General features: G+C 32.8%; 1 protein-coding gene across 1 annotated transcript in view; it reads left to right on the top strand.

Annotated features, from left to right (window-relative positions):
- The window catches only part of LOC145260631 (adenylosuccinate synthetase isozyme 2-like), a 140,243-nt gene that overhangs the window by 101,830 nt on the left and 15,020 nt on the right, over positions 1-23,393 (top strand). Inside the window, exons 6-9 of the mRNA XM_080118952.1 lie at positions 357-418; positions 13,462-13,543; positions 18,369-18,492; positions 21,766-21,920. Coding sequence (XP_079975078.1) covers positions 357-418; positions 13,462-13,543; positions 18,369-18,492; positions 21,766-21,920 — 423 coding nt within the window. The remainder of the gene's footprint in view (positions 1-356; positions 419-13,461; positions 13,544-18,368; positions 18,493-21,765; positions 21,921-23,393) is intronic.

Raw genomic sequence — 23,393 nt, 5'->3', positions numbered from 1 at the left:
TCTTATTTCAATATATTAAGATACAATAAAAATAATAAAAATTGGGATATGTTTGAATTCAATAAATTAGAGTAGATGAAATATAAATATAAGAAGAATAACTAATGGACATACCAACTTATCGTTGATTTGAATATTACAATTTAATACGAGGTTCTTACAATTATGCTCGTAAATGCTTGCATATTTATCCAAACGTCACCTTTTTATGTTTTTCAATATGAAAATATAAAAAAGAACCCAATTCTACAGTCGTTTGATAGAAAAGCAGTAAAGAAGCAAGCTGGTTTATTGGCATCTCGTTTTTCCTTTATGAGTATGTATTTAAACTAAATGATGTTTTAATTAATTGCCAGGCAACCAGGAATGGCCTACGAATATGTGATCTTGTTGGTGATTTTGAATATTTTGCAGAAAAGTAAGTATTTCACTTTTTGCATTTATAGGTGTCTGATTGTTTTCTTCATTCATTGCTGCCATTTTTGCATTCTAATCAATTTTAGCATTCTTGATAGTTCTCAATACATAGTCATGTGGATATGTGATCTTGGATTTGTGTCCGTTTGCAGTACAGCGCACCTGATGGTCTGAGATTAATGGGAGAATAGCATCCAAAATGACAATCTGAATATTCAAAATGGTACAAATTTTTTTCAATCTTCATTTTGCTAGATTTCTTTTTACCATTTTTACCCCACAGTGCCATTTTGATGTAAGGGGTTACTACCAGGGACATAAGTTGTAGGGAGTTGAGCAGCAAGATATCTGTTTACATTACATTTGAACTTCTGCATGTCAATACAGTTGGGAAAGCAGAAACCCGGATGCATCAGCCCAAATGTGACAACAATACTCCATACATGAGTGAATGGTGGTCTTGTGGAAGTAAAGGATACTTTCAGGCATAAGTAACTTTCTAGCACGATAGAGAGAGCCCACCTTCCTCACAGCGGCCCTGGCAATGCTCTCAATATATGTTTTAATTCCTGTTCCCTGTGAACATAAAGCCGAGGAGATTGAAAGAAGTAATTTCAGGTAATGTATGTCTAGTTATAGCTATTGGTGGTAGAAAAGGTTTTTTGTTATTGAAGGAAGCAGTTTAGTCTTAGCAGCATTGAATGTGACCATCCATTTTTGTTCCCATTCCACCACAGATTGGAGGTCTTCATCTAGTGTTTTTGACATTCTCTTAGATATGTGTTCGTTTGTTTTCCCCTCGTGCCTGTTACAGAGCGTGGTGTCATCAGCAAATATACGCATCTCAGAGACAATTTTATTTGGGGGGGGGGGGGGTCATTTATGAATATTAGAAATAAGAAATCTCTGAGGATGTATGCTTAGGTACACCCAAATTTATATCATTGTTTGGATGTATGACAGTCGAGGACAACCTAGATTCTTTTCTTATTTAAGATTTAATTAAGTATTTGTCTAGTGATACCAGATGATCTGATTTTTCTGAGAAGCCCGTCATGCCAAACCCTGTCTATATATATATATATATATATATATATATATATATATATATATATATACACACTATTATTTAAAAGTCGCTTTGTGTGTGAGTTACTTCCTCATATGTTCCGAAAAAGTTGAGCTTTGCAAATTTCACACAAAACCTAATTCATGTGTCTGGCAGTGTTCTTAGATATGTTTTGTTCAAAAATTCCTCCAATAAGTAACAAAAATCGAAAATATTTGATCTTAAAAATAGCTTTTCTCTCTTATAAATAAAAAGAAGAATTTTTACAGGAAAATATTTTACATTAGACCAGCAAGGGAGATAATAAAATTTCAGCAAATCATTTCTTCTTAAAACAGATTTATTATAATCTAGCAATATGGCTTAGTGGTAGATCATTCGATTACAAATCGAATGATCCCCTGTTCAAGCCTGTGTGTACCTCACCATTTTATTTTAATTTTTCCTTATTAATGAGTTCAATTTACTATAAAAGATGTACCATTTAAAATTGTGTACGAAACATTAATCAAGTGACTTTTTCATGGCATTCATCAACAAGCCCAAATATCAGCTGATTTGATATAGTAAACAAACACAGACAGAATTTTATGAACGACATTATCATTATTTTGTTTTTATTTTTTTTGCGTGCCAATTATTCGTAATATATAATATTCATTAGAAGATTGATTCTATAATAATACTTATGCAATCTGCATAAATTAAAATGTTAATCATATTGTATGACCGGGCAGCGCCATGCTGCGAGCTAGTTTGTGTGTGTAAATTAGTTTGACAAAATCACAGGGAAGGCAACTGAGGTAGCAAAACTGCAGGACTCTATGCATATATGCAAATTTGGGCATATACATGTATATTATATATTGCATTGTATTTTGTTACTAATTTTTAATGCCGTATCCCATGGTTCTACTGTATAACTATTTATAAGTATTATACACTGAAAAAAATACAGAAAAGGTGTAGCTTTGGAAAGCCTCCCCACAAGGGCACAAGTTAAGCACAATCTCATTTTTAGTATGCATGCTAAAGAGGCCTGATTGAATTAACTTGTTGATGAATTTAAAAAAAAGAAAAAATATCTAATTCATAAAACTCCCAATGTCTGCATATTTTGCCTCCATTTTTTTTTTTTTTTTTTTTTTTTTCTTAAAGTGTATCTCCTCTGAAATGCAAGGTCGCAGAGTAGCGTGAAAATGATTCCAATTTTTTTTTTTGTGGACCATTCTTTTCTGGGTTTTTAGCCAGTAAAAATAGCTGCTAAATGATCCAAATTTAAAAAAAAAAAACATTGGAACTTGGCAGGCATAAGTCATCTAAACATTATTTGTACACATGCGTGAATATATACATTTATGTTACCGTCGGTTCATTTTTAACTTTCTTATTCGTCTGCTGATAGCTCAGACAGTAACAACTAAGGCTGGAGTGCTGTGTTTTTGTTTCAAAGCATCAGGTGTTTTTTTTTTCTACTTTTGAAATCATTACTATATATTGAGTACAATATAATATGCAATCGATAGAGAATTGAGTCGCTCATAATAAATATGAAATCTGCATAAAAATATCGTATTTAAGCATATTTTACGACTGAGCAATGTTGGACTGCCTGCTAGTAAATGAATAAACAGACAAAAAACTCGATGGTCCATAAAAGTTTGTAATTTATTTTAACGAATTATTTATTCAGACCAATTACAAAAAATTCTTGAGAATGTTTAATTACATCCCATATTTTTGCGAATTAAATTATTCTAGTTTTTATTTATTTATTTATTTTTTTTTTCTCACACACAAGGTTGCTGATGGGAGCTTTAATTTTTCACTGACTGTCCCTCTCAGAAAAAGAAAACTTTTAGATGGAAAGGTTGTCGTCATCCAGCTTTTCTATTTAGTCTTGGAAGTGTTCCAAACTCCGGAGTGAGCAACACTAAACATCTCATGTCTGCTTTCCGTGATTCTTAATCCAAAGGATTGATATCAATCGTGCTGCATGCAGATCACTTCTTGCATAGTTAAGCCAGGTTTTCTATGGTCTATTATGCTCCCCAGTGCCTGAAGTATCCAGGTGTTATGGAGTTTAAGCAAGAGATGGCACATTGTATGTGACCAAACCATCTGAAATGTGAAGCATGCGAAGCATCCAGAATCCCACTAATAGCAATGTCTTTATGAAGAATCCCACCAATAGCAATGTCTTTATGAAGAATCCCACCAATAGCAATGTCTTTATGAAGAATCCCACCAATAGCAATGTCTTTATGAAGAATTATTGAAGAGATTCTTTCCTCCAGATTGTACAAAAGTCATTGCAGATCATAAAGCATATTATTTTCCTTGTTTTGATTCTCAGGTATATATCCATTGATATCTTATATTTTTATGTAGAGCGATGTGATTTTTGGTTGATTGTGTCTGATATATACTTGGGAGTCAAAACAATGAAAAGAATATGCTGTTGTCCTAGCCCCAATCATAAGAATTTCAACTTCATGTCTTGCTGTCGTTCAAAATGGTATTGAACACAGGTTGAACAGATATGACGGATGCAGGATTAAACGATGGAAGTGATCTTGACTTGTTTCACCTCCTCACCATTAAGGTGCACATCTTTTCCTAACGTGCAGTTTTTAATATTAAAGAAATGTTTCAATCGTAAATTGTGAGGACCTGAACACTGCCCTGTTAGTTACAAATACTATCGGATTTAGTAGAGACCATATTGTGATATCTTTTAACATGCGAGACAATGAGTCCAGAGATTTAATGCTTCTTATCCAGTACTCCAACTAATTAAAAAAAAAATCTTTATGATGTACACGCTCATCATATTCCAAAACTAACGTCAATTGATAAAGTAGTTTTTTTTCTGTTTTTAAAAAAAAAAAAAAAAAAAAATCAAATTTTATAAGTAAGCAAAAAGAGACTGGTCTAAGCGATTACTGCAGAATAGTTCAAACTTAGATCAGCTTTGTAATGTTAATTATTTTATTTAGGTTGAACTGTGGACTTGCACCAAAGTTTGTTTGCATATGTCAGATTTAAGTAACTAGAAGAAGGTAAAACAAATTTTAGGGTTTGAGATTTGATTAAATTTGAACTTGATGTGAAGAAAAGGGAAAGAAAACATCAAGTGAACTGTGAACCGTATTATTTTTGACTGTGCCAACACAATTATTTTTAATTCCATGAAATTTATTTTTAATGGTTCCATTGAAGTCCAGATGAAAACACTTCAGTGATATATTTCAAACTCTCTTTTTCCAAGGACTGCCCCAAATCTTGAAGGAAATAATTATAAGAAATCTTCTCAACCACCAATAGCTATGGCTAAACATACATTACCGGAAAGTATTTCTTTCGAACTTCCCGACTTAACATTCACAGGGAACATGAGTTGAAACAGATACATTGTGAGCATTGCCAAGGCCGTGCTAGAAAGTTGCATATACCTGAAAGTATCCTGTACCTCTATAAGGCCACCATTTGCCCATGTATGGAGTATTGTTGTCATATTTAGGTTGGTGCATCTGCTACTTGTTTCTCCCTCCTGGATAGGGTTCAAAACAGTCGTCAAACTGATAGGTCCTGAACTGTCATCTAAGCTTCAGCTTCTGTCCCATGGACGAAATGTTGCATCCTTCTGCCTGTTTTACAAGTATTTTAATGGTGGATGCTCTGACAAACTACAAGCCCTTTTATCCCTTGACGTAAATACTCCTGTAAAGCCAGACAAGCAGCAAAATCCCACCTCTACACAGTGGAGATCCCGAGATGCAAGAAAGCCTTCTACTTTAATAGTTTCTTCCCCAGAACTGCTAGACTCTGGAACTCCCTTCTGGGTTCCTGCTTTCCCAACTGTACTGAGATGCAGAAGTTCAAGTGTAATGCGAACAGACATCTTGCTGCTCAACTCCCTACATAGTATCCCTGCAACTTATGTCCCTGATAGTAGCCCCAAAGTGGCATTTTGAATTGTTTAGGGTGAAAATGTAATTTAAAAAAAAAAAAATGTACCTGGATTGACAGCAATTCCTCATGTGACACAACGTTTGGCAGGGTGTTCACCATCATTAGCATTGTACATGTCAATGTGTATGTGTGTGTGTGTGTATATATATATATATATATATATATATGAGAGGAAAAGTGGAAGCAACCATTTAGGCAAATTGTTGCTGTGTTTTCAGAAAATATGAAATCAGAGAGGTAATTCCTGAGAGAACCATCTTATTTCAACAGAACTAATCTTACATTACCCACCTCTATTACAAGATATTCCGATTAATCATTTTTTTGTTCTTTTTTTATTTGTTTGTTTGTTTTTAAACATTTAAAAATAATTAATCATGAACATTATTTATTTTTTCCTTGGCCTTTTTTTGAAGATCAAAATATTCTCTTCATCCCAGTGACATCTTGCTAATGCAGGAAGTTTTCATGTAGATTATCTCCCTTAAAAATTATTTTATTTTATCAAATTGTTTTAATTTTATTAATAATATCAAAACTATTGTGTATATATAAGAAAATATGACTATACAAATTGTAAATGCAGATGGGAATATGTGTTTGCAGATTACTATGTATACAACATTTTAAAACATTTCATAGAATTAATTAAATATAAGCTGTTTTTAGGTTTAGGACAGATGGGGGGGGGAACTTTTTACACTTATTTATTTTCACACACCTTAACTTTTTTTTTTTTTTCGAGAAACACATTAGTTTAGTGAATTTCTGCTATTCAATGAAATACATGTAAGATATACTACATTCTTATAAAATATTATTAGTGTGAAATAGGTACATCTTCCGGGTTTGGAATGATAACTAACAATATATATATATATATATATATATTCTTTAATCTTTTCCACAGAAGAGATGTTGCGAGACTCCCTCAGGTTTATTGTTATTTTCATAAGTGCTCGTCTGAGCTCCAATCTGTGGTCCCCCCTCCCCATATGCCAAACTTTCATAAAACGCTCATCTAGTTGAAACTACTATCAATAATTTCTCCCACTTTTTATCTATGCCTAAACCTAAACGTAGATTTCATGAACAAAGTTTCTTTTTTAGAACTGCACACCTGTGGAACTTTCTTCCTGCTTTCCAGCTGACTACAATATGGTTGTCTTCAAGTCCAATGTAAACAAGTTCTTGATGAGTCATTCCCCTTAAGTAATCTAATTCACTAAATTTCCACTAACGATTTCTATGATATTGTCCCATTGACTACTGTACACTCATTAATCCTTATCCTTTAGTGACCTCCAGGCCTTGATAAGTGGTAACTCTATTGTAATATGTAATGTATGAAAATAGTTTAATTATGAGATGTATATGAATGTCACGAGAGTGTGTGTGGTCTTCCTTTTGATGTAAAAAATTAGATGAAAAAAAAGACGTATGAATTATAGATCATTAATCTACTGCACAAATCATGTTGCATAAACAGATACTTGTAGCTGTGAAAATTTTCTTGACAACCAGCAACTTTATTAGTCTGATTCAATCATTCCTATTTTATCTATCACTCTGCAATAAAAAGATATCAACACCATCTGTTCTATTTCCATTTCATATCCAATACGGCTTTGCAATCTTGCATTCTTTCCTACAATCATTCTAGCAGATTTATCTCTCAGAGTTTCTTGGATACAGTTCAAGAAACTCAATAATCTCGCTGGACCTTCTATGCAGACTTCCAACTTAAATTACATAGATTGAAATGCAATCGCTTTTTCTTCAAAGTCATTTCCTTAATTGAGGCAAGATTTTTATGAGTCAAATATTCTTCCTGACACCAACCACTTGAGGACCAATGCTTTTATTGAAATGCCTTTTCAAGATGATTGCTATACCTGCCTTTATAGGGTTTTTTAACCTTTTATTTTTCTAGAAAAAAAAAACGCTACAATCGTCTTCTGCTCTGTTACACACTAGAGTTGAATTTCTGTTGGGTATATGAAACGTTGCCGTTACACTTTAATAATTCATAAAAATAAAACTTTACTTTAATAGTTCATAAAAATAAAACTTTACTTTAATAGTTCATAAAAATAAAACTTTACTTTAATAGTTCATAAAAATAAAACTTTACTTTAATAGTTCATAAAATAAAACTTTACTTTAATAGTTCATAAAAATAAAACTTTACTTTAATAGTTCATAAAAATAAAACTTTACTTTAATAGTTCATAAAAATAAAACTTTACTTTAATAGTTCATAAAAATAAAACTTTACTTTAATAGTTCATAAAAATAAAACTTTACTTTAATAGTTCATAAAAATAAAACTTTACTTTAATAGTTCATAAAAATAAAACTTTACTTTAATAGTTCATAAAAATAAAACTTTACTTTAATAGTTCATAAAAATAAAACTTTACTTTAATAGTTCATAAAAATAAAACTTTACTTTAATAGTTCATAAAAATAAAACTTTACTTTAATAGTTCATAAAAATAAAACTTTACTTTAATAGTTCATAAAAATAAAACTTTACTTTAATCTATATATATAAAAGCGAAAATGTATGTATGTATGTACGCTTTTCCTCGATGTCCACAAAAGGCTTCTTTCAGAGAAGCGCTTGCTCGGTTCACAACTTAAAACTTTTTATATCATCTATAAATTGTAATATCTCAGAGTTATCCACGGAGGTCGCCTGTCTATTTAATTTTATTGACTTTCAGACGTTAATTATTCGACATTTCCCGCATCGGCACGCGTTACATTCGGTTTTCGGTATAAAAAAAGCGAAACTCGACTCTAATCACAGGCTGAAAGCCAGTTGTCTCAACAGAGCTAAGTAACGTTTGTTCAATGTAGACTTCGTCATATCAGACTGTAGCTTTCATTTCGCTCCTCCTAATAAACAGGGAGCGGGTTTTTAAAAACAAACAAACCGATTTATTCACCTCATTCAAAACTGTCCCGCACAAAATGCTTACTGCTGAATACCTATCGCCGTCACTTCGATCAAAAACGTGCACCTGTTTTTTTTTTTTTAACACTTTACTATTTTCCAACTGCGCGTCATGAAGGCTTCGTTTTTTTTTTTTTTCTCACATTTTTTGAGTTTTTTCACATACCCTGAAAAACACCCGGGCAACCCTGGGTACCCCTCGCTAGTAATTCATAAAAATAAAACTTTACTTTAGTAATTCATAAAAATAAAACTTTACTTTAGTAATTCATAAAAATAAAATTTTACTTTAGTAATTCATAAAATAAAATTTTACTTTAGTAATTCATAAAATAAAATTTTACTTTAGTTCATAAAATAAAACGTTACTTTAACAGTTCATAAAATAAAACGTTACTTTAACAGTTCATAAAATAAAACGTTACTTTAACAGTTCATAAAATAAAACGTTACTTTAACAGTTCATAAAATAAAACGTTACTTTAACAGTTCATAAAATAAAACTTTAACAGTTCATAAAATAAAACTTTAACAGTTCATAAAATAAAACTTTAACAGTTCATAAAAATAAAACTTTAACAGTTCATAAAAATAAAACTTTAACAGTTCATAAAAATAAAACTTTAACAGTTCATAAAAATAAAACTTTAACAGTTCATAAAAATAAAACTTTAACAGTTCATAAAAATAAAACTTTAACAGTTCATAAAAATAAAACTTTAACAGTTCATAAAAATAAAACTTTAACAGTTCATAAAAATAAAACTTAACAGTTCATAAAAATAAAACTTAACAGTTAATAAAAATAAATAAAATGTTACTTTAATTTTTTTTTTGTACATAGGCGTCACCACTTATCAAGGCCGAGAGGTCACTCAAGGATAAGGGTGAAAGAGTGTACAGTAGTCAAAAGGACAATATAGTAATCGATAGTAATGGAAGTTCGGTAAATTTGTTAACTTAAGTGGAACGGCTCGTCAGAAACTTGTTCACGTTGGACTTGAAGACAACCATATTATAGACAGCTAGAAAGCAGAAAAACGGAAGACAATTCCATAGACGTGCAGTTCTAAGAAAGAAGCTTTGATCATGGAATCTACGTTTAGGTTTAGACACAGATAAAGAGTGGGGGGGAATTATTGATAGTGTTTTCAACTAGACGAGTGTTTCTTGTGAAAGTTTTGCGAGGGGGGACCATAGATTGAAGCTCAGTCGAGCACTTGCCATGAAAATAACAATAAAGCAGAGACAAACCCGCAACATCTCTTCTGTGAGATAGAGGTTGCAACAAAGAGAAACGGACATCTCCCAAAAGTCCACGAAGTCTATTCTGAACCCTATCAAGGCAGGATAAGTCCTTTCTAGCAGCTCCTGGCCAGACGTGGCAACAGTATTCCATCCTTGGATGTACCTGACTCTTACATAGAGAATTGCATCAGCAGTGATCGATCTACTGGATCGATGGAAGGATCTGACCATTTTTCCAGTGGCCTTGGCTACAGATTTGATGTACGTATTCCATTTAAGATCAGGAGTAAAGGTCAAGCCCAGAAGCTTGTCAAAACTTGAGGCCTCCCCAAGACGAGAGCCGTTCATTTTAATTGATGCCAGATGGGGATCAGAATGTTGATGATGTAAAGGTAGAAGCTTGGTTTTAGATGCATTAAAAGTAACCAGCCACTCCTTTCCCCATTGTACAACGTGCTCAAGATCAGGAGAGAGAGAATCGGAGAGAACTTGGTCGTTTACTGTCTTAGATGTACTACCATAGATGGTAGTGTCATCAGCAAAAAATGTCTACAAATGATGTAAGGATGTGATTTGGAAGATCATTAATGTAGATCAGGAAAAGAGTTGGGCCCAGGATGGACCCCTGAGGGAGTCCAGCATTAATACTGTGAGCTTCTGATTTTTGCCCATCAACTCTTATGAACCTATCAGAGAGAAATGATTTAATAATTGAGAAGACATTTCCAGCTATACCATAGCTGTAGATCTTGTGAAGTAAACCTTTATGCCATACCCTATCAAAGGCCTTTGATATGTCAAGAGCAATTGCCCTAGAAAGGTTGCCTCTGTCGAGAGATTCGCTAATCCTATGAGATATAACTGTAAACACATCTGCTGTAGATTTAGCAGAACGGAAACCATATTGCGTGACACTAAGGTTATTTTTGCTGAGATGGTTGATTACTTCTATATTTAACACAGATTTCAGCAACTTACTCATGACGCACAGGAGACTTATTGGCCTGTACTGAGAGGGGGATAAACGATTACCTGAATTCTTAAATATAGGGCATACTGAAGAGATTTTCCTGGTTGATCAGAAGTAATTCTCCTTAAGACAACATTTAAACAGTTTTGTAAGTATGGGTGCTAATTCAGGTTGAAGTTTTTTTAGTACTATAATTGGAATACCGTCAGGGCCGATTACTTTACTGGAGTCGAGGTTATTGATTAGCTTGGCAACATCACGTACAGATAATAATTCATAAAAATAAAACTGCAAATAAATAAAAATCCAGATCAGCATTTTTTCTTTATGAATTATTAAAGTTTTATTTCGGCACCACTTAAAAAGTCTCGCTGCCACATGTTCATTTTACCTGGTGCGTTTCTCCTTCCTCTGACCACATGCCAACCCATTCTTCTCTTCGTCTTTATATGTTCATTTTCTTAGATGTCCACTCTGCTTCTGCTCCCAGCACATGGTGCATTTTTCTCTCCACCCTCCCCTTTCTCTTCTTGCAGACACTTCCTTATTTGCATATGCGCGTTTTTTGGTTCCTGCAGCTGCTAATCTCCTCGCAGAAGAGACGTTGCAAGCTGGTCTCTGCTTTATCATTATTTTCATGGCAAGTGCTCGTGTGAACTCCAATCTATGGTCCCCACTGGTTGACTTTCACGAAAAACATTCGTCTAGCTGAAACCACTACCAATAATTTCCTCCACTCTCTATCTGTGCCTAAACCTAGATTCCATGAATGAGGCTTCTCTCTTAGAATTGCATCTCTGTTAAACTCTGTTCCATTTCCTTGCTTTCCAGCTAATTAAAATGTGGTCGTCTTCAAGTTCAATGTAAACAAGTTCTTGATGAGCCATCTCCTTAAGTAATCCAATTTACCAAATTTCCACTACTAACGATTACTACAATATTGTTCCATTGACTACGGTACACTCGTTAATCCTTATCCTCAAGTGGCCTCCGAGCCTTTATAAGTGATGACTCCTTTGTAAAAAACAAAATAAATAAATAAAAAATATACTGTTAGCTAAAACTCTTTTATAAACTGATATTATCTATATAGAATGCATCTGTTTGTTACTTAGCTGTATTCCTTTTAAATTCATTTTCCCCGTATAGTTTAATCTTTTTCTTCTATTTATGTAAAATGAATGTGCATACTTGAATTTTACACTTGATTGTTGATTGCTTGTTTTTTTATATTTTTTTTTATTATTTTCACTGGTGTTTTTGCATTCAAGAACTCTTCCACTTTTTTTTTCTCATTATTTAAACTTAAACTTTGAAACCTCGACTTTCTTTTCTCTTTTTATTGTGTTACCCAAAAGCTGGCATAATCTTAACAAAAGCTGGCATGGAAGGTTAGTAATTACCGACCATATGACTGTAATGCTATCGTTGCATGAAGGATATGTAATTTAGTGTGTTTGTACTGCAAGGGCATCTGTGGAAAGAATTTTATCATTCTGGGCACGAACATAGTATTGTAATATTATTTCCCGGGGGTACAAGCGTTATATTCCTTGGTTCGAGCAGTAGTTTTCCATTGCTTCTAATAAGCTCACATTGTTTAAGATTCTTCAAAGCTGGGGCCTGTTACTGTCTGAATGTGCAATATCATTGTTGCACGGTTGGTCTCATTCTCTCCAGAGAATTGTCTGGACATATTGGAGACATCACTGCTAAAAAATATAGCATCCTCAAAAAAAATTAGTTATTTGATTCACATAACTTTCGAATCGCGACCGCCTTACCTAAGTTAAGTCACCAACTTTGTAGGTTAGCTCTTGTAACAAAAATGAAAGAGTAAAAAGAACGGAATGAAATATGCAATGAGAGAGAGAGATCAATCACTGATCATTGTACACAATTCAATAAGACCCCCCCCCCCCCCGGTGGTTTTGCTTTTAATCCCGTGGCTCTTACTACATTGTTGAAACTGGACTGTTATTTCAAAGCAAAGTTGACTGACGTTGCCCATGTTAATGCAGTGACATACTTGTCTTGATTGACTCGTCTTCCATCCACCCCACAGGCAAATTAGTCACAAGATCAGCTTTTAACGCAAGGAAATCCAGCTCCAGCCTAAAGAGTCACATGACCACTTATGTCCAATTCTCTAACAACTGACTTAAACAAAGCAACTATTGTGAGTGGAAAAAATCTTTTAAATTTAATTTTTATTCATTTGTTTACATTTTTTGATGTTACATATTTTGTGTCTATTTATAGATATATATACTAGCCTGGGTGCTTGGCATTGCCTGGGTGTTTGGAGGCGTGTGTTGAGTAATTAAAAAAAGAAAAAAAAAAGGGTGGTGGTAGGCAGGCGCAGGCTCGAACCCGTACTGTGAAGGAGGAAAAGAACATGAAAAAGAAAAAAAAATGTGACGTCTTTGCTGTTGCATCCATTGCCAAACCAGAAGTGACAAAGGGTTAAATTAAGGCTAGTCAATCAAAAAGAGGGGATGACTTTTGAAAATATCAGCAAAAATAAAAATAATAATAAAAGCACCCCTCCACCTCCTCACACCCCCTTGTAGAAAAATGCCCAGTTGAGGGTGAAGGAATAAATATTTTTAGCTAATTTTTCGATATTGGCCTCCGAAGGGTTGAGCTCCAAAATGATACTGATCTTGCGAAAATGCGTCGCCTCTGTCAATAGTTTTAGGCAGACATATATACATACATACATTTAAATAAACAGGTGAGATTTATATAATAGATGTGTGTATGTATGTGTGTATATATATAATATGTTTTTTTTTTTTCTTTTTCTTATTTTTTTAGATTCACAAATCTGATGGAATATCACAATACTGCTTGTCCAGAGTTGGAAATTGATGTAGAAGCAGAACTGCTTAAATACAAGGTTGGTTTTTATAATTTTTTTTCTATCAGATACCCCGTTACTTTGGTCTGGTGCTACCAGATCCCGCTGTCTGAAGATACTGGCCTCTTGACCAAAAAGGCACCAAACAATTTGTCAATTCACCCCCAAACAAAGCATAGAGCCACTTAGTCATGAGGGTCTACTATTTGGAACCAGAGGGATAGTATTTAGGGAGTTGTGCAGCGAGATGTCTGTTTACCTTACACTTGAATTTCTGCATGTCAGTATAATTAGGGAAGCAGGGGCCTGGGAGAGAATTTCAAAATACAGCAGTCCGAAGAGAAAAAGCTATTAGAGTAGAAGACTTTATGGCATCTAGGGATTTCTACAGTGTAGTGGTGGGATTTTGCTGCATGTCAGGTTTGTCATCGAGGAGGGTACAAGTGCTTTGAGTTTGTCGGAGCATTTGCCATTGAAATGCTTGTAAAATAGACACAAGGATGCCACGTTTCCATGATGGGTCAGAGATTGGAGTTTAGTTGATAGTTCAGGACATATTAAGCTGATGACTTTTTTAAACCCTGTCAAGGAGCGAGAGACTAGTGACACATGCACCAGCTCAGATGTGGCAACAATATTCCATGCATGGGCAAACCGTGGCCGTCTAGAGATACAGGATACTCTCAGGTGTGAGTAGCCTTTTAGCGCAGTAAAGAGAGCCCACCTTCCTTGCAGCAGCCTTGGCAATTACCTCAATGAATTTGTTCCAATTCATGTTGTCTGTGAATCTAGGATCTTGAGGGAAGTACTTTCAGGCAGCGTATCATTAGGCATGGCAAGCAGTGGTTGAGAAGATTTCTTGTAATTATTAAAGGAAATAAGCTTTGTCTTAGCAGCGTTGGATGTTACGAACCAGTTACGGCCCTATTCCACTACAGACTGGAGGTCTTCCTCTAGAGTTTTAGCAATTTTCTTAGATATGTGTTTATTAGTTTTTCTCTCGTGTCTATTATAGAGCATGGTGTTATCAGCAAATATCCCTATGTCAGAAAATTTTATCAGGGAGGTCATTAATGAATATAAGGAATAATAAAAGTCCAAAGATGAACACCCACATTTATATGATGTATAAGAATATCAGACAACCTGGATTTTTCTCTTATCTAAGTATGTTAAGTATACGTCCAGCAATATCATATGATTAGATTTTCATGTGAAGATTATCGTGCCAAATGCTTTAGATTGATTGCTTTTTTTCCTTTTCCTTTGCAAAACTCAATCATGCTCTGCCAAGTTAAAAACAATTTTCCTATTCAAAACAACCAAACTTAAACACCATGAATGACTTCTTGAAGATATGAACAACTTGAAGCCTAAAAACTCCTTTCCAAAATTATCGGTCCTGGATATGACCTTAAACTATAGTCGATGGTGAGGCCCCAGCTTGTAGGCTTTGTGGAGTGTGGAGCCACACTTTAATTGCCATTGCTCCCAGGTCCACTCTGACCTGGAGTAGTAGTCCCAATTATAGATTAAATAGAAACCAACTTAAAAAAAAAACCCAAATATATTCTATTAAAATATTTTTCTTCAAAATCACTGGATTCGACATTAAATAACCTGAAAAAGATTGATATGCCGTAAAACAAAAACAACCAACCAACCAAAATTATCGGATTGGGCATTAAATAACCTGAAAAGGGTTGATATGCTGTAAAACAAAAACAACCAACCAACATTATCGGATTCGGCATTAAATAACCTGAAAAGGGTTGATATGCCATAAAACAAAACAACTAAATCAAATATGAATGAATGTCCGAAGATATAAAAACACCTTGAAGCAAAGTAACTTTTTTCAAAATTACTTGATTCGGCATTAAATAAACTGAAAATATGTTATAAAGCAACTAAAATCCATTATTTGCCCACTCCTCTTACTTTGCCACTCTTTCGTCTGCCACTCACTTTTTTTATTATATATTTCTCGGGGATGGGGAGATTTTTAATGATTTTTATTCAGCCATGAACTTTTGATTATTCACCATTTTTAACAATAGGGTGTGAGTGGGTGTGGTGGAGTTATGGGTAATTGTGACATTATTTTCACATATTTCACATAATTGTAATCTTTATTCGAAAAAGTATTATATTATGTGGGGCAGACGTAAAAATGGTCTGTTTATCTTTTTAAATACTTGATTAATTGATAGTAGAGCATCCATCGTCTTGTAAGGTTTTTCCTTTTAAGAGTAAATAATTTTTTTAATACAATTTGCGAAACTATATTTCAAAATGATTTTTTTTTTTTTTCATTTTTAACAGCTTTGTTGTAATCAAAATGTTGACATGTGTGTATGGTTGTAGTTCCAACAAGAGAAAAAATGTGTAACAAAAGTCCCCTCTTTGTAATTAACTCTGACCGGACACTACCAACACTTACTATTGGAGACAGAATGTCTGAGACCACATCACTCTGAATAACACGTTTAGTATCAGCAGATGTAAAAATAACATTTCAAACTCCCATTTTAAAAAAAACAAACCTTTTCACAAAAATATCTGAAGAAAGCGAACCAAAGCTTGAAATGCGTTATAAAAATAGTTTAAAATAAAAATATGATAAAAGGCTAAAAAACCCACAATTGTTGATGGCTACACTCTTTTAAATATATATATATATATATATATATATATATATATATATATATATATACATACACACACACATGCCAGAGTTTGGCAGGGCTTAAAAGCCACTTTCATGCGGTTCATCACTGATTTGTCTTTGTTTAAATTTTTTAATGCTATATCAAGTAATGGCAATATTCAAGAAAGAATTTGCTGCCATCATATATATATATATATATATATATATATATATGTATAGAGAGAGAGAGAGAGAGACAATTAATCGAAAATATGAACTTTTCAGGGAATCAGAATCAGAAAAATGTGTGCCTATATTCTGATACCCAAAATGATTATTTTAATTATATTTTGTATTTGATTTTGTTTAAAACAAAGTCTTTCACTGCTGATAGTTAGTTTAAAATCAATAAATATTTATTTTATTATATTAGTAAAGCTAAAATCAATAATAAACGTGTTTTTACATTTGCACATTTAACATGTTTTTATGGTAATCGGGGAAAAATAACTCTATAGTTATATATTTAGAGATTTATAAAAAATCAGAATTGGGGATTTAGTCCAGAATCTGAAAAATATTGGAATTGTCCCAACGCTATATATTGTTAGTTATCATTCCAAAACCAGATCTATTTAATTCACACATGTATATTATTCTTTTTTTTTTTATAATATACGTGTTATATGTGATTTGTTGAATAGCAGAAGCCCACTAAATAACTCATCAGAGACAAATGTTCCTAAAAACAGTTGAAAAGTTTATATATATATATATATATATATATATATATATAAAATGAAAATTTTGAATTATGTAAATGAAAAACTTACAAATTTATTGTTTGACAAAGAATATAGAAAATTAAAGACTTTTTATTAATTCGTGGATTTTCAATGAATGGCTCATTTCATCGGAGGTAATGTTTTTAGCAAAATTAATATTGGTAATTATAAATTTTAATATTTTAAATTAATATTATATTAAAATTATTAAAAATATGATAGAATATTGATCTACTATGAGAGAAAAAGACAGTGAGGGTTAGGACTCTAATACAGGGTTTAAGGTTTGAAATATAAGTTGACACGAGCTGAAAATGAAGAGGGGAAAAACAAAAAAGGGAGAGAATGGATGAGGGCAGTACATGCAAGTCTAAAGCAAACACAAATCGATATGTGCCCAGACATTTATAAACATGTGAAAACGTGTTCATTAGATATTCAACAATTTAATAATATTCCAATACATATGGTTCAATTTATTTTTTTAATTTTGCAATTACATATATAAGTGTAATCATGGTTATATAAAAAAAAAATATCAATTTTAATTGCTGTAGATTATATTGAAATTGATTATTTAAAATAAATAAATATTAATTTATTTATTGCGGACTATTATCCTCATCCTTAGTTGTTTCACGTTTCGACCAACTATTCCTCTGGTGGTAACAGCAACGGGATAGGAACTCCAAATCTCCTAACTGCATTCTCAGCAATTACTGCCATCAATAGTTGTCATCACTCCAGGTTTTAGCCAAGTAAACCTCTGGCCGGCTTTGGGTAGGATTGAAACCGCTATCTTCAGACAATTCTCACCTAGAACCATAGAGATTCAACATATCTATCCACAGCGCCACGGGCATGCATATATATATATAAGTTTGGGAATCGGTTTCGATTCAAGCTGATGAACCCAAGTCATATAGATTTTTTTTTTTAAATCGCAACTTTATAATATATAAAAATCGATAGAACATTAACTCTATAATAATATATACGAAATCTGCAAGAATTAAAATATATTTAAGCATATTTTACGACCTGACTATGCCGGGTGTCCCTGTTAGCTTGGATAAATAATTTTGCAGTTTTTACAAAATAGCTACAATAATATCAGCGCGTCTCCATTTACACTGAATATCTACAGAATGCCAACATCAATATATTACATATAAATTAGTCCCTTGTGGAATTTCCACAGGTCCCGCTAGTTAAAATAATTTCAATAACCAATTACATTGTTTTGGGGATTTTTTTTTTTTTTTTTTTTTTTTTTTTAATTTTAACAAACTCGCAGAAATCACAAAATTACAGAAATAATTTAAGTTTTAAAAGAAAATGAGAAAAATAAAAATCAGATTCTTAATTTTCTTGAAACTAGTGATGTCTAATCCGAAAGTTATTGACCCTGGTTTTATTTTCGATGCAGAAACTCAGAGAAAAAGTGCTGCCTTTTGTTGTGGATACAGTGCTCTTCATAAACAAGGCAATTGAATCTGGACGCAAGATCCTGATCGAGGGAGCTCAGTCGACAATGTTGGACATTGATTTTGGTGAGTTATTATTTCTGTATAAACCTTATGACTTTTAAATTTTAGTTTTATTTTATTTTTAAGAAAAAGAAATGGATCCATTTTGAGAAAATGGCTTTTTAACTAGCTATCAGTTTTTCGATTGCATGAATCAGGATTACAGAGTGGAGGATTAATCCACTCCTCTTTAATTATTAGAGAAAGAGTTGCAAATTATGATTGATAAGAACAATTTGTCTTTTTCAAACATACTCATTCATAAAACTAAGGAATATTTTAACATGTATTTTATGTGATTATAAAAGAATTTAGAGAAACAGCCTTCAAGAAACAAGCGTTAACTCAACTTTAGTATAATAACAGTAATAACAAAAAAAAATGCTGCAAAGAAGGTGGGTTCCCTCTATCAAGCTAGAAGACCACTTACACCTGAGAGTATCTTGTACCTTTACAAGGCGACTGTTCACCCATGCATGGAGTATTGTTGCCACATCTGGACTGGTGCATCTACCACTTACGTCTCCTCCTTGGATAGGGTCCAAAAGAGTTTTCAATCTAATAGGTCCCACTTTATCAACTAAGCTCCAACCCCTGTTCTATCGCTGCAATGTGGAATCTCTGTACCTTTTTTACAAATATTTTAATGGAATGTGCTCTGATGAACTCCTTGCACTTGTGCCCCTTGACTGACATATCCCCTATAAACCCACTTAGCAACAAAATCTCACCCCTTAACTGTTGAGGTCCCCAAATGATAAAGCTTTCTACTCTAATAGTTTCTTTCCTCGAACAACAAAACTTTGGAATTCCCTTCCTGCTATCTACTTCCCTGATTGTACTGATATGAAGAGGTTTAAATGTAATGTAAACCAGCATCTTGTTAATCTTTCCTAGGCATGGTTCCAATAGTAGCCCCCTGCGTCCAAGTGGCGACATGCTTTGTTATGGGTGAACTTGAGAAAAAAAATAAAAAAATAATACTAATAACAATAACGTTATAAATGTATCTTGGATTAAATCAACGTTAAGAAATCTAAATGAAAAAATTGAGTTAAAAAGAGGGGGGGGGGAGAAATGAGTATGGAAATTTGTAAGATGAAATTTTGCGCTTGTAACTGCTATCCTCCTGGTCGGTTGAGTTGACTTTCTCCTGAGCAAATATCACCGCCCACTTTAGTTGATCACGTACATTTCCAACCATCATATTCCACTTTTGCGGGGTCCTGGATATGACCTTAAACTATATCCAGTGGTGAGGCCCCAGCTTGCGACCCTTTAATTACCATTGCTCCCAGGTCCACTCTGACCCGGAGTGGTAGTACCTGTTAGGGTCCCAACTATGGGTTAAATAGAAACTGATTTGAAAACAAAAAATATATTCTATTAAAAATTTTTCTTCAAAATCTTTGGATTCGGCGTTAAATAACCCGAAAAGGGTTGATATGCCGTAAGACAAAAACAACCAACCCACTTTTGCGGATCCTGAACTAGGTAACCATGATATGGCTAGCCAATCCGGACTTCGTATTCGAATCCAACTACCTGTTGATTTGATAGTGCTGCCGAATCACCTTTGATGCAAAGGTTTTCAACAGCATCGTTGCACCAAGTAGAGAAAAGGGACAGGTGATGACACTTCTCCTTGGCACTGAGCTGCATGCCCAAACCATCTTAAACAGTGTTGAAGGAGGATAGCAAGGATCGGAGATTTAGTCATCGAAGGAGAGCTCCAGTCGGAACACTATCCGCACAATGTCGGCGTACATCATCATTGTTGAAAATTATGCAGATCAATTCCTCTTATTAGCCATTGTTGTTGGCATATATATTAGTGTTGGGGCAATCGGAAAAATTGGAACTTTTGGTGGGTATCAGTCGGAAAATTTTGTGCATATTTCTTTGATGCCAAAAACGATTCTTTGAATTGTCTTTTTATTTTTTTATTTTATTTAAAACAAAATCTAACATTGCTGGGATTAATGTTACATTAAAAGAAGAAAAATATAATAATTTAATAATTTAAATTTTCAGTAAAGCTAAAATCTATAGATTATCCTCCCCACAAGTGTATTTTTTTTTTTTTTTTTTTTTTTTCGTTTTAGAAAATATCTTGCTTTTACGGTAATGGGCAAAAAATAGCAACTTTATAGTTAAATATTTAGAGATTTTAAAGAATCGGAATCAGGAAAAATATAGGAGTCGTCCCATCACTTATATATATTGGTGATGGGGTAATTCCAATATTTTTCCTGATTCCGATAGAATTACCGATTCCAATTCTTTATAAATCTCTAATTATTTAATTATAGAATTGTTATTCCCCCACCCCCGGGAGTTTCGTAAAATCACATGTTAAATATACAGATATTTTCCTAAACGTCAAAATACACCTGCGGAGGATGATCTACCGATTTTAACTTTACGTGTAATTAAAAATCAATAAATATTCATTATTTTTTCATTATTACCAGCAATGGAAGATTTTGCTTTAAACAAAATCAAATAAAAAAAAAAAAAAGACGAATCGTTTGGCATCGGAAAATAAGCGTCAATTTTTCCAATTCCGATACTCACCAAATCTTCTGATTTCCGATTCCAATTAATCATTTCAACACTAATATATATATATATATATATATATATATATATATATATATATATAGAATAAATGACAGTTATATTCCAAATTTCATGATGTTGACCATCTTATTCCTTTAATTCAGTTGATTTATACAATTCTTGACGGTATCTGTTTCGTAGCGCAAAATCATTCACTTAATTATTATATCAATCAGTGAATCTATTATGCCCTTAACTCATCAGAAGAAACAGCAACAATCAATACGTCCAAAGGAATTGAAATATATACACACACACACACACATACCTGAAATCAGGTACTCACAGGGACGTCTGTGTGAATGTTAACATCTATAATGAAAACAGCAGTCTGAATCCAACAATTCAAATGTCATATTAGTCTGTCGGTATCCACTTCAACAAAGCTAAAGCCAAATCTTTCATATTAATCAGGGTTTTTGCAATGTTCTATGTAGACATTTTCATAAAATATAGAAAAATAATTTTTAATTAAAAATAAAATGTTCTATGTAGACATTTTCATAAAATATAGAAAAATAATTTTTAATTAAAAATAAAATGTTCTATGTAGACATTTTCATAAAATATAGAAAAATAATTTTTAATTAAAAATAAAATGTTCTATGTAGACATTTTCATAAAATATAGAAAAATAATTTTTAATTAAAAATAAAATTTATTTTTATTTTGTAGGTCCATATCCCTATGTGACCAGCTCGAATTGCAGTGTAGGTGGCGTGTGCACTGGACTTGGAATCCCACCCCGAAACATTGGTAATGTCTATGGAGTCGTCAAAGCATATTTAACCAGAGTTGGATCTGGAGGATTCCCTACCGAACTCCTCAATGTAAGTACACCCCTCCCTATCCTAAAAAAATTCCTCATTAAGCAGAATACATGGTCTGAATCTATCATCTGTTACAAAACCTAGTGCTTATTTAGAATTACATTTTATTTAAAAAAAAACAAAAAAAAACAAATATACAGAAAAGTTGTCATAGAACAAAGATGTCATATTCCAAAAATCATGTAAATTGATCAAGTTTTTTTTTTTTTTTTTTTTTTTTTGTACACTTAAGAAAATCATGATAGTCGCATTGAATTTTAAAACAAAATGGCGGCTTCATAAAATTTGATTTACTTCATTAAAGTAAAAAAACTACTTGATCAATTTATATAATTTTTGGAATATGACATCTTTGTGACGAGTACATACATCATAAAGATGTTTCTGTAAATTTTTTTTTTTTTTTAGCACCCAAAATGCTAACCAATAATTTTGCTTTTCCTTGTATTTTTCTGAATTTGATGCTATTGTGAGGTTTACATTAGATTTTCCTTTTAAATGTGTTTGAATGCAACATTCATTCTCGGACCAGTGAGTCGTACCAAGCAACCGGTGCTCTAAGAGATTTTTTTCTTTGCATACAGCATTTTGTATTATCCGTTGGCTACTTAATAAATTCATGCCAAAAATGAAAGAGCAAAAAAAAAAAACAAACTATAAAACTTAAAACAGGTGATATGGTTAAGAGATAGAATAGGGAACACAAAAATCGCACATCCTAACCTCCTTCAGAAGGAGAAAGCCCCATTTTGTGTACAATGCCAGTAACCTTTCACGGTGAAGCATTTTCTAACAAATTGTTTAGACCTGAAACCAACATGTCAAAAATAGAAAAACTCAAAACTGAATGTGATATTCAATCTGTGAAACTGAAACCAAATATTCGAAAACCTGATTTTAAAATTAAAATGTGCAAAATAAACAAATGAAGAAAAGAATTATGTATGTATTTATGTAAGTGTATCTATATATACGCATATATTTGGCCTTAACAGAACTGAACGGGAAAAGATAACAAAATATCAGGACCTAAAAAATGATCTAAAAACGACATGGTCTCTGAAAGAAATAAACATTATACCGGTTGTGATAGAAGCAACTGGCCTAATAAAATATGAATCTTCATAAATACTTAGAAGCAATCCCTGGAAGACCAAGCTGTAACGAGATACAAATAGCAGCCATAAAGGGAACAGCATCTATTCTTAAAAGAGCCCTTGGATATAAATTTAAATCATAACAATCAAGTGTTAGCTCCAGGAGGGAGCCCCTTGATATCTTAAAACTTACTGAAGTTAAATAATAAAAAAAAAAAGGTGTGTATATATATCTAAAATTAATAAATGGTAATTAATGTTTTGTCCCTATTTCAGGGGGCATCATCAGGATTTGATTGGAAAAATGCTGAGGAAACAGACTACAGACCACATGTGAGTGAAGAAGGAAAGAACTTTAGGTTCCTTCGTACTCTAA

This window comes from Euprymna scolopes, chromosome 36 (genome assembly GCF_053919585.1).
Source record: "Euprymna scolopes isolate OS-2025 chromosome 36, ASM5391958v1, whole genome shotgun sequence".
In the NCBI taxonomy this organism is placed as follows: Eukaryota; Metazoa; Mollusca; class Cephalopoda; order Sepiida; family Sepiolidae; genus Euprymna; species Euprymna scolopes.
This window is presented reverse-complemented; position numbering and strand designations above follow the sequence as displayed.